Source organism: Onychostruthus taczanowskii, unplaced genomic scaffold (genome assembly GCF_017590055.1).
Source record: "Onychostruthus taczanowskii isolate IOZ18803 unplaced genomic scaffold, ASM1759005v1 scaffold57, whole genome shotgun sequence".
Taxonomy (NCBI): domain Eukaryota; kingdom Metazoa; phylum Chordata; class Aves; order Passeriformes; family Passeridae; genus Onychostruthus; species Onychostruthus taczanowskii.
Window position 1 is genome coordinate 3752533 of NW_024503346.1, and position 12290 is coordinate 3764822.

General features: G+C 45.3%; 1 protein-coding gene across 2 annotated transcripts in view; it reads left to right on the forward strand.

Moving 5' to 3' along the window:
• Positions 1 to 12290, forward strand: part of PHACTR3 (phosphatase and actin regulator 3) — a 101319-nt gene that overhangs the window by 50709 nt on the left and 38320 nt on the right. For both annotated transcript variants that reach the window (XM_041417897.1, XM_041417898.1), the window contains exons 2-4: positions 2563 to 2724; positions 3547 to 3624; positions 7757 to 7939. In XM_041417897.1, coding sequence (XP_041273831.1) covers positions 2563 to 2724; positions 3547 to 3624; positions 7757 to 7939 — 423 coding nt within the window. The remainder of the gene's footprint in view (positions 1 to 2562; positions 2725 to 3546; positions 3625 to 7756; positions 7940 to 12290) is intronic.

The window sequence follows — 12290 nt, forward strand, 5'->3', positions numbered from 1 at the left end:
TCAACTTCTGATCTCCCAGGCAGCCAACCCACAACCAGAAGAAAATGAACTGGCTGGAAATGAGGTGTTCCAAGGGCTCTCTTGTGATTCTCATTGCCAATGAGACCACTTCCTTGTTATTTAGGACTTCTGGACATTGTCTTGCTGTGTGTCTATCTATTTCTGTGTCCATCTCTCCCAATGCACAGTATAGAAACTGCATATGGTGAGAAGGACTGCTTGTACCATATGAGAAACATTAATAAAGTTAAAAAGCCCACAAAAATCTCCACTGGAACATGTGTTTTAGCTGCTATTCCTTCTTTGACATTGGATTTGTACCTGTTTTTCATCTGCAATCAAAGTCTTTGCATTTCCACAACCAAGAGGGCAGAAAGGGGGGGAAGAAACGCAGTTGGCAGGGCTGGTGTAAACCACAGAAGCACCCAGGGAAACCTCAGTGTCCTTGTGATATCTCCCCATTCTCCTTCTTAGGGGAATATCTGGGACCATGAGCATTGCTGGGGACCCACAGGTTTGGGTTCAAATGATTTCCTGCTTCTTTGTGTATCCCCTACCTGGCAAAAACTTCAAATGGCCTCATGCTACCAGTATTAAACAAAACGTGTGGGGGATGTCTGACCCACTTTGCAGACACCTTCATCCCGAAGGAAACACAGTAAATCAGCTTCTTGTTTAATCCTCACTTCCATGCTTGAGAAACTCCTGGCTTGGGAGGAGCAGCAGTGCAGTGTGACAAGGAGCAGGGACAGCTGAGCTGAGCTTGTCCCTCTCCACTGTGGCTCCCAGGGCTCTCATTCACAGCCTCATCCACAGCTACTTGGAGATGAGCTAATTTCGTGAACATTTCTATTTCCACTCAAGAGGTGTCACAAGAAATGACCAAATGCTATTTCCTGAGGCTTCTATTACAGCTTTAAAGTGTTCATAATAGCAAGTTAATAGGAGATCTACTCTGCCATTTTCCATTCTCGTTGCTATTGCTGTAATCAAGAGCAGCTCTAATTCTTCAAAGCTTATTTCTGTGGTACTTCTCATTTTTGAATACACTGCTAGGAAAGAAGCAGAATATCTTGGCACTCCAGCTGTGGTCTGTAGGCTACTGCCTTCCTTCTGTCCAAGGCTCATTGCTATTTAATGCTTTCAACTTAACACTGACCTCCAAATTGTAGATTATAAATATCACCTTGGGTAGGCACCATGCGTTCAAAGGGAAAAAAAATATTACTTTAAATCTCTTGTAAATTAAACCCCCAGATAAACTCAGTGGAATGAGAAAAAAAAGTGCTCTAAATTCAATACAAGGAAAGAGAATTTCACTGGGCATGCATGATGTGTGTGGGGAATTGTTACAGCTTTTCTCTGCTCTAGTAGCTCACATAGCCAAGTTTTTAGTTTGTCTCCACTGAGTGATTCATCTCTATTACCAGTATTTTCAAAATTAAATGGAAGAGGAGGAATGTGTTGATTCCCCTGCTGTGTTTAATAATCTCCCAAAAATTGTTTCCTGTTTACTTGGAAATCCCCACCTCCATGCTGTGATTTAGGCATTTTCACCCTGTTAACTTAAAAACAAAGCCTAGAAGATGCTGGATATGTATGATCTTGCTGTCATAAAGCAATTTATGATAAATGTTGCTGTTCCAGGGAAAAATTACTTGGTAATGTACATATATGTTCATAGCTTCACATTCTTGATTTAAATCATAACTGGTTGTTGGGAAAAAAATACAAATTGCTGCTCAGTTATTATTTCTGTAACAGGTCTGATGGCAGCTTCTCTTTCAATAATTACTGTACTGGTGCTGTAACACAGATCTCAGTAAAGACATCAATAACCCCATTTAGGGGACTGTCCTGCTGTCCTCCATGGCACTGGCTGGCACACAGCTGTGAATACTCAGTGGGTATTGTTTCATGCAACACTTGTCTATAAGCAAAACTTGTGGTGCATTTTCAAGGAAAATTATTAAAAATACCTAAATTGATTTTCCAGCTGAAGCATTATCTCTGAATTCCTGTGGCTTGGCTGGACAAAAGGGAAAGAATTTTCCCCTTAGCTTTCTCAAGGAATAAATTTTCACAGTAGTTCTGAGATTTTACTTACATAGCACATATCAAACAAACTCTTATTTTATATAAGATTTGCATTAGCTCACAAAAGTCAGCGTGTTCTGTGTTGGCACATGTGAAGAGTTCATTGAAAAGGCAGCAATATCCTATGACCCAGGAACAGAACTGGAATCTGGGGATTCCAAAGGGATCTGAGCTCTCTCATGCTTCCTCTGAGCTTTTCATAAAGGTCTGCAGTTTTTAAATGAGCATTACATTTATGTGATTAACTGGAGGCCATGTGAGCCTGATTTACAGATGTGTTGAACTTCCACTGCTCCTGTTAAAGCCATGGGGAGCTCTCAGCTCTCCAGGTTTCAGGAGGCTGTGACAGCTCCCTGCAGCTTTTGAGGGACAGGGACACCACTGCCTCGGTGAGCACCTTTGCCTGCCCTTTGCAAGTCACTGTGGGGTTTTGTCTAACAGGATTTTCCTCTCTTCCCTTCTCAGATGAGATGGAGCAGTCCCCTGCAGTGCGTTCTGACTACTTGGTCTCAGGGATTCGAACTCCACCAGTGAGGAGGAACAGCAAACTGGCAACACTGGGCAGGATCTTCAAACCGTGGAAGTGGCGGAAAAAGAAAAATGAGAAGCTAAAGCAGACATCTGCAGGTAGGCTGAGAACAGGAGAGGGATGCTGCACAGCAAAGCTTTCATGGGTCATCTTAAAAGTGACCTGAGCCAATTCAGAGATTCCAGCATTCAACAGATTAATAATGTTTAAGGCTCGGAGAGGCCCATATAGGCTGACTTCCTGTATAACACAATATAGAGGAAAAGGTCAAAATATGAGAGTGAATCACAAGCCTTGCCCCCAGACTGCTTTCTGTTGGTTGTCCCTTCTCCACACAGGCTACATTTATGGCCCCAAGTATTGTCACCCCTTTTATTTGGGGTGAAGTTTATATAGGTCACAGTAACATGATGAGAAGTGACAGGAGGGAGCTGCAGCATGTGAAATGCCATCCCTCAAGCAGCTGTCTCTGAGGGGAAGGAGCCCAGCACACAGCACAGCATCCTCTCACTGGTCTCCAGGGATCAGTATGGAGACAAACTCACTTGCATTTTGCTAAGATGGGACAGTGCAGTTCCCTCCATTTGCTGCTGTATCCTGTGGGAGTGTCCCAGTGGAGGACACTGTCCAAGGCAGCTCCAAGGTGCCACAGGAAACAGCAGGAAGGCTCTGAAATCCCCGTGACTCTGCACTCAGAGTGATCTGACAGCACCTCACATCATAAACCTTAACTTTACGTGGGGTGATTTAACAAAGGAAGAGGCACAAACAGCTGACCAATCCATGCTCCCCAAAACAAAATCCTTGCAGTCCTTTCCAGGAGTTGAGACTAGAGGGAATTTCCTTGTTGCCTCTTTCTCACCCCATTACATGACTGCTCTGTTGGTAATGGTGCTGTGTTGTGCCACTACTTTGTGCAGTGCTGGAGAAGAAGATGACAGCACGGCAAGGGAGGGATGAACTCATTAAGAAAGGCCTTCTGGAGATGATGGAACAAGGTAAGTAAAAATTCTTAATTTTTTTTATCAGAGGCTCTTTCAGGACAGTAGGAAACACATATTTGCAAAAGCAGAATAAACAAGGAAATGAATAAAAACCTTCAATCCAAACAGAGAGGAAAACTCAATGTCTGAATTTAAGGCTTGTTATCCTTCAAGCTCCTCCCTGCTGCAATCAGTCCATGCAGTTTAGTGTTTGGTGCTCTCCCATCTTGAATGCAGCTCAGTGTTCCCTTGGTTTACACGTGGTGCAGCCTGAGCTGGTATGTATGTTTTATATAATTGCTCTAAACCCAGCTAAATCCTTCTGCCAAGAAATCCAGCTCAAGCTGGATAAATATAAGCTTCAACATACAGATGCAGTCAGCTAACATGAACAACCTATGGGTCCAGATTCTATCAAATGATCCTAATCTGACTTTTTCAGCTGTTTTTCCAAGTTTGTGACGTAACACATTGCCAGTCTGCCTGCTTTTCATTCCCATGGAAAAGTGAAGCATTTAGTGGAGTCATTTTAAAGCTTTCTTGAGTACAAACCAGAAGTCATGGAAGGAAAGTTGATAAAGTGTCAGAAACACTCACAAAGGACATGGTTCTTGTGCTCCAAAGCCCTGACAGATGCTCAAGGGAGACACAGATCTGGGTGACTGTTCTGTGAGATTAACTGAGCTCCCAGAGTTATGGACAACATCCCAATTGCCATTTCCACCTAAACAGAGATAAATACCACAAATTCATCTTTGCTTTTAAAACATCATAGCAGAAAGTACTGTCATGAAAGAGGACTGGCCTTTTGAGTTTGATTAATCTCACAGATAGAAGTTATGTTCTTGGAAAGTAGTAATTGAGTTTCTTTTGTGTAAAACAAATGCCAAGCCTATAAATAACCCCTGGGACAATACTCAGTGATGCCAAGCTGGAGTGAAACTGAGCAACTGAAGAGTCAGAAAAAGAGCATTTTAAATAGGATTTTTTCCCATGAGAGTAAAGCAATTTTAATATTATTCTGTTGGGTATATTTTAGACTTTATATTAAATAATCTATCAAACCATTCATTTATTCTAAAATGGAAGTTCTTAGAAAGTTCATTTTTAATTCCTGTCCATTGAAGTCTCTCATAATTCTAGATAATTACTTGTCCTGTTAGCATATTAGCATTACTGTATATACATGATCTCCACTAGGAGCAGGAAAATTGCCTATAATCCATGAATTTGAAGTCATGCTCTGCAAAAAACCAGTAAAATAGAGCTTCTGTGGAGCACATTAAGAGGCAATAATGAGGAATCAATAAACCTTTGCATGCATAAAGAACAGTTGTGAGGAAAAAGTGATGCCAAGCAGCAAGATAATTTTAACAAAATTAAAATAGTTCAAATAAATATAGTCCAATGAGGTGTGAGGACAAGCTGTGCTTTTAACTAGACAGCTGCAAACAGACTGCTTACCTGTCTGCAGGAGAGTTGCCTGGAGCTCCTGTAAACATCACACAAATTTCCAGTGCCTCCCTGTGCCCAGAAAGGGAAGAGTGGATCACAGTCAGCTGAAGGACATTGCAGCTGCCTGCAAGTTATTTTTCTTTACAGAGTGTTGTGAATCTCCAGGGTTATTTTATTATATTAGTAGAAGCAGCTTATTAACTGGAATAAAAACTGACCCAAATAATTCTCAGTAAATGATTAGTGCCCTACTTGGACTGAGCTGAAGTGGCAGCAGTTTCAAGGCTAAGTCCTTATTCATGCAGTTAAGTTGCAATTGTCAAAGCAGCAAAACTTTGCTAAAAGACTACAGTAAATCCTCAAATCCCTCTGTTCCATCAGGCTCTACTCCCCTTCCAGGGAGCTGATTCCTGCTCACTTTCATAAACAGCCCAGCTGGGAGGATGCTGCAGCCTGAGAATCCTCGTGCATTTGCAGTAGGTGCCACTCAGACCCACAGCACAAGGCCTGGCAGCAGCATCGGGCAATGGCCCTGGCACTGGCCCTGGCAGTGACCCTGGCCCTGGCAGTGGCCCTGGCAGTGACCCTTTCACTGGCCCTGGCCCTGGCCCTGGCCCTGGCCCTGGCACTGGCCCTGGCCCTGGCAGTGGCCCTGGCCCTGGCACTGGCCCTGGCACTGGCCCATGTGGCTCTGGGCTCTGCACAGGGCTGGTGCAGGACCTGCAGTGCCCTGGGAGCAGCCCAGGGTGGATTGCACTGTCCCTGTGTGGGTGGCCAGTCACCCTGGCACGCTGTGTCACCCTGTCTCCTCACACAGCCCCCAGTCCTGGCTGGCCACTCACAGCGTGGCCTGGGCCACCTCTGTCCCCTGGTCCTCTGTGGCTGTGTTCACACAGGACAGATGCCAGCCTGCCCCTGGAAAACTGAAATGCAGCTTCACTCTGGGGAACCAGCTTAACTCCCTGAGAGATGGCCTGGGTCTGGCACTCAGCAGGGTTAGTTCCCAGCCAAGTCCCAGCCCTGCTCCTGGTTACCGAGCAATGCTGAGGGCTGGGGTTCTCCTTCCCCCTGGATCTGAGGCCTGTGCTTTGTCCTGTCCCCAGACCATCTCTAAAATACAGCGTTAGGACCCACTGGCACCCAAAGCAGCACACCCACTTTGATCTAAGCACCAGCTGATCCTTCCTGTCCCAGAACACCACTGTTGTGAGTCTCAGAAATGCTCCAAGAGGAACATCTTCTGCCTGCCATCCCTTCATTAGCCCTGCCCTGCCAGGGGCCGGACCTGAAGGAGTCTCTGGTGCAGATCCATTGTGGCCCAGCTGCCTTTCCCGAGGGTGTGAGGAAGGTGCACAGCAGAGTTACCTTGAACACGTTTAGGGAGCTCCTCCTCGATGTTTGTCCCCTTGGTGAGCACGAAGCTGATCAGGTTTATCTGTGTTTACAGCTCGGGGCAGTGGTTCACACACCATGATTATGTACAGGCTGCCTTCACAAGGAGCTGAAATGTAGGCAATGAACTTTTCCCCCCCTCCCCTTCTCTGTATCATAGCAACTGTGCTACTGCAAGGGCTATTTTAAGAACAGTAACTTTTCACCAAACGTGATTATGAGGCAGACTGAGTGAGCTCAGTGTGCAAAAATACTGCATCCCTTCCGCAGCATCTCTGGGCCAAAATCTGATACCCTCACCCAAAAGCACAAGAAATTACCCTGCAGATTGTCCAAATAGCATCAAAAAGAGGTAACTGTGAATGTTGCAGTTTTAAATCAATGCTTAAGGAACTTGTAATGATGGATTTGCAAGAAAACACAGCCCTGTCAGGAGCTTCCAGAAAGGAGTGTCCAGGGCTGAGAAATACAAGCTGGGAGGTGAAGGGTGGACAGCAGGAGCATCCATCAGCATGGAGAGCTGCCCAGGGAGGGAAGTGATTGCTTTCTGTGGTTTGCAACAGTGATGTAGATCTTGTAGATTCTGAAGGAGTAAAAGAGTAGTTTGTATTCTGAAGACTCTTGCCTGAATAAGAGAATACTAGAAAAGCTTCAGTCATCAAGATGCGTACAGCTGCAGGGATCACTGGCACAAAAATCTTTCAGAGTAAGCAAAGAGAGCAGTTTCTAGGTCTGCATGAGGAAGGATTTGAATTTCTGATCAGCTCAATCACACAGGATATACTTTTCAAAGCTGAGTAACTAAAACTGTGCTGAAACCCTGCAGTTTGGTAGGAATATGAGAAGCCTTTCCTTCCTCCATCATTGCTGGATGGCAGCAAGTCATGCACAGAGCCTGGCACAGCCCAGACATGTCAGACCCACCTGGGAATGTGCTGCACCACAGGCTCTGCTCATGCAAGGAAGGAGTTGCCTTCTCCCAGAGACCTCTGATTGCCCACTGCTCATCTCCACGTGGCAGCTGCTTCCAGAGCACAGTGGCCACTTGCTGAGGCAGCTGGATGCCCACATTAACTAGGTTTCTCCTTGAGAAACCTGAGTGGGTCTTTGTGCCCAGGTGGGCTGGTGCCCACAGGACTTGTATCACAGGTGGTTAACACAGAGATCAGGTGCTGCTCTAAGGGAAGTCTCAGTCCCCTGAGCATGAGCAGCTTTAAGATTCCCTCTTCTCAAGAGGATAGCAGAGGGGCCTCAGCTTTCACTGCTCATGGTTTAGCTAAGATTAAATGATTTGTTGCAGATACTGAAGGCAAAGCCTGCACTGGTGACGATGGCACGAGGGTGACACAGAGCGAGGCTCCAGCAGCCGTGTGCCAGGCGCTCACCTCCGAGGAGGAGCAGCAGGACACCACAACAGCAGCCACAACGAATGTGACCTCCTTTGGTGAGGAGCTGCACTTGGATGAGCTGAAAGAAGATGCAGGTATTGGATATAAAACATTTTCAAAAAACTATGAAGTGTTATAAAAATATTTCTGCTGAGGGGTTGAATATGTCAGTGCATTAAAGGGTCAAAGCACCTTGTTCAGCCCAGCCCCACACTAGGTTAGCAATTGCTACTTAATAACAGTCATTTTTGACACTTCTACCAAGCTGAGGAACTACACAAAGCTTGGCATGATGGGATTAGTTGAATTATGAGATGATCCAGTCTTGGCATGGTGCCCCTTTGGTATCAGCAGCGGCTGCTGTGAAGATGAAATAAGCTTCTCTTAAAAAGATTTCTTAAATTTCTGTGCCAAGCCTGAATTTATTCGTCGTGGCTCGGGAGAGCAATGCCAATACACAGCCCACACTGTCCATGTCACCACTCTGTCCCCAGCATGCTGCAAACACCAGTGAATTTTGATTCCAGGAGCAGAGATCAGCTAAGCCAGGCTCCTTTGGTGCAGCTCTGCTGAGCTCATCCACGGCAGCCCTGCCTGGGGACTGGAGCAGCCAGGCACAGCCCAGCAGCTGGAGGGCTCCATTCTCCTCCTGACAACCAGGAAATGCAAAGCTGCAGAGATAATGCTTTATCCCGGTTTGTGAGGACTGTCATGTGGTGATTATGGATCTTCCTGCCCTCTGGGCAATCTTTACACCTTCTCCATCTGCCCTGGCTGCCCTTTGTTCTCTGTCTCACCCCTTCAGGCCCTGCTTTCTTGGGGGTCCCAGCCCCTGGATGCTTCCACCCTCAGAATGGCAATCAGTCCCTCATCAGCTGAGGCAAAACCCACTCATCTTCCTGTTCTTACAACAACCAGAACGAATCTTGACCAGATTACAGGTTTCTTTTCTTCTTTCTCTATTCTAGAGCATTTAATTCTGTATCACTAATGAAATTTCTTTCTGAACTTGTAATTCTTACCATTGAGACATACTATCATGGAAAAATAGCACTAATAAGGTGTCATCTGTTCAACCTTATGGCTCTGCATAAACTCATAGAGTGATTTCAAATTTACCTTACAGTGTGTTCAAAATCATGTATTGAAGCTTTCAAAATCATCCCAGGTTCTTAGGTCTCTTTCCCTAATCCTCGTTCTTTTTATTGTCTCTCTGAAACAATCTTTCCTGTCCTCTGCATTTCTTTTCCTCCATTTTTTGAGGTGTCATTTTCCCAGGTTCCACAAAAAATATCAATGGGATTACATTCTCCTGTCTCCTTAGTCTGAGCGACTCCAGTTTGTAGGAAGTGTTTCTGTCTCTCCTGTTGGTGGCCTCTGGCTTTCAAAATAATTATTGCTGATCTAGTCTTTATGTGCTTATTTATCCCTGTCTGTACATCCTAGCATTCCTGTCTATAGTGAGTGCACCTGAAGGAATTGATTGGGGGGAAAGCTCTTCAAAATTGTCAGTGTGCTGCTAAATTTATTATAATGTCGAATTTTTTATAACATTTGCCCTTGGGCTCAATCTAGGCCTAATGCAGTGGATGTCTTTCCAGAGATTCATATCAATAAGTGACCAGCTAGAAACAAAATGAAGGATTGGCTTTATACCCAATGTGTTCTATGTCATCCTGAGGATGTGGGATAAAGGCCAGCGAGGGGAAGAGGAGAAAACACAATTTGCAGACTTCATGTTCATGTTAATACACAGCAAAAGAACAGCCAGGGCACAAAGAAGGCAGTTTTCCTCACCTAACCTTGCCAGTGGGCTTGGGGACAGTCCCAAGGGGAGGATTTCTACCTTGTAATGAGATGGCATTTTGACAAGTGGCACTCCATGAATAATTCTAGTGCTGAGCACTTGGAATACTTTTAGCAGGATAATATTCACTCTGCAGTATGAAATCTGTTAATGGGTTTGTGTGCTCAGGACTCAGGTCTGCCTGACACCACTCCCAGAGCAGGGTGGAGTTCAGGACCCACAAAGTCTGGCTGGGGCTGGGAGCCTTTGGGATCCACCTGCTCTGCAGCAGAGGTCCCACTGTCGCTGTGCCAAGCAGCCCCTCCTGTCCCAAGGACAGCCACTGATTCAGGGAAAGCATTGCTCCTCTCTGGGGAATGCACTCAAATCTGACTCATTTTCCTCTCCAGCTCCTAACATCTACTGGGGCTCTTGATCTTTCACTAATGTAACCCATTAGTGGCTCTGTTTTTCCCTTCCTCTATTACACATTTTGTCTCCTGTGCAATGGGCACAAACACCCAAATGATGTCACTCTGGAACAAGGCATTACCCTAGAAGTGCATTTTAAAAAAATTACTTCCTTCTGTAATTCACATAACTATCCCATACAGCAGCTCTCCTGTCATGACAAATTTCACAAGAACTCCTGGTAATGATGCATATTTATTCTTTCCTGTCTCTATTGAATTATAAATACTCATTCCTCCCCTTCTAGGCACACTCATTAATCTGTTTGTCAACAAATTAAATGCCATTATCTTGCCAATGCTATTGTTTCCAACTGCCTGAGTGCCTTGGTGCCTCCCCACGCACTCTGAGCACGAGGCTGCTGAATGTTCATTAATACAGAGTTTGAATTCGCAACAAAACTGAGCCAAGAAAAGATTTGTGATGCAGCAGCTGTGGGTGCCACTGCAGTGAGATTTTAGGAGATGGCCTAGAATGGTTTGGAAGGAAAGGTGCTCTGGTCAGACAATCCAGAGTGCCCAAAGGAGTGGGATTTGCCCAGGAGTTTGGGGACCCCTCTCACGTTCTGCATGACCCCAGCTCTGGATTCTTAGCACAGGAAGACATGGAGCTGTTGGAGATCCAGAGGGCCACCAAAAGGATGAGAGGGATGGAACACCTCTCCTGAGAGGGCAGCCTGAGAGAGCTGGGGTCAGCCAGACTGGAGAAAAGAAGGCTCCAGGGAGATCTTGTTGCAGCCTTTCAGTACTTGAAGGGAGCTTATAAAAAAGATGAAGACAAAGTTTTTGATAGGACCTGTTGTGATAGAACAGAGGGCAATGTTTTTAAAATGAAAGAAGGAAGATTCAGGCTAAATACAAGGAAGAATTCTTTTGTAATAAGGGTGGTAAAACACTGGAACATGCTGCCCAGAGAGGTGGTAGATGCTTCATGCCTGGGAACACTCATGGTCAGGTTGGATGGGATTCTGAGCAATTTGATCTTGTTGAAGATGTCCCTGCTGATTTCAGGGGATTGGACTAAATACCTTTAAAGGTCCCTTCCACCACTAATTATCCTATGATTCTGTGCTTGGGAGAGCTTTAAACACTGATCTTCCCATTTGGATGAGTGCTTCCCCCTCTGGGGTAGGAAAAATAACCCTCATGGCTACTGCTGAGCCCAGAGTGGCTGGAAATGCAGTTTGGAGGAAGCCTGGCCATGGCTGGATCAGAGTCAGCCTCCAGGCTTCCTGTGGGTCCCTCACCTGCCCAGACAGGGATCTGGACGTGTGACAGTGAGAGCCCAGCAGTGAGGCTCTGTGGGAGTCTGGGCACTGCCAGGGCAGCTGTATCTGAGCAGAATTCAAGGATGCTAATTTTGGACTTCATCCCTGAAATTTCACCTGTGTCCTGCTTCAGCTTCATGCCTTTCTGGATCTATTCTCCTGTGCCCTCATCACAGCCTGGTCAATTTGATGAACTGCTCAGTGATTCAGCCTGCACTAACTTTCACAGCTAAGTGCTTTTGCCATCCTTGCAGAGACAATCCTGAAATGAGCAATGCTTCACCATCTCAAACCAGGGTTTTGGAGACTGATTTCTTTTCTTAAGTACTTCACCAATTCCCTGTTCCCCTCTAACTGCTCAGATCCAATTGCAAATCTTTTTTGTGGCAGGGTCTTTTTGGTCATCAACTTTAACCTCAGGAAATGCTCAACAGCTCTGGAGTCAGGTACAGAAAAGAAGACTCAGGAAACAAGTTGAAATCATGTATTAAATAAGATAAAAATTGTATTGGGAAAATAAAAACACACATCAACTATTGGAGAGTCAGTTTTTGGGTGGTATTCTGGATTTGATACTCCTTGCCCTTTGGCTGTGTGTTCCTAGACAGAAGAGTGCTCACCTAGGAACTGTGCCACCACAGCTGTGTGCTCTAAGAAAATTCACTGCAGTTCTCAAAGTTGCTTTGCCTTGCTATCCTCGTTATTAAAAAAAAAAAGAGGGCAAAAATGCTTTAGGGAAGTAAAGGAAGCACAGCAGTTTTCTCAGGAACATCAAAACTAACATGTCCTCAATATCCCTGTATGTTTTATTCTTCACCTGCCCTGGCTGGTTGGCTGTTTCATACAGTTACTTTCACAGTGGAAAAGAAGTGTTTCTAGCTGTGTGCCATGTGTTCAGTTTTTCTGAATGTTCCTGGCATTG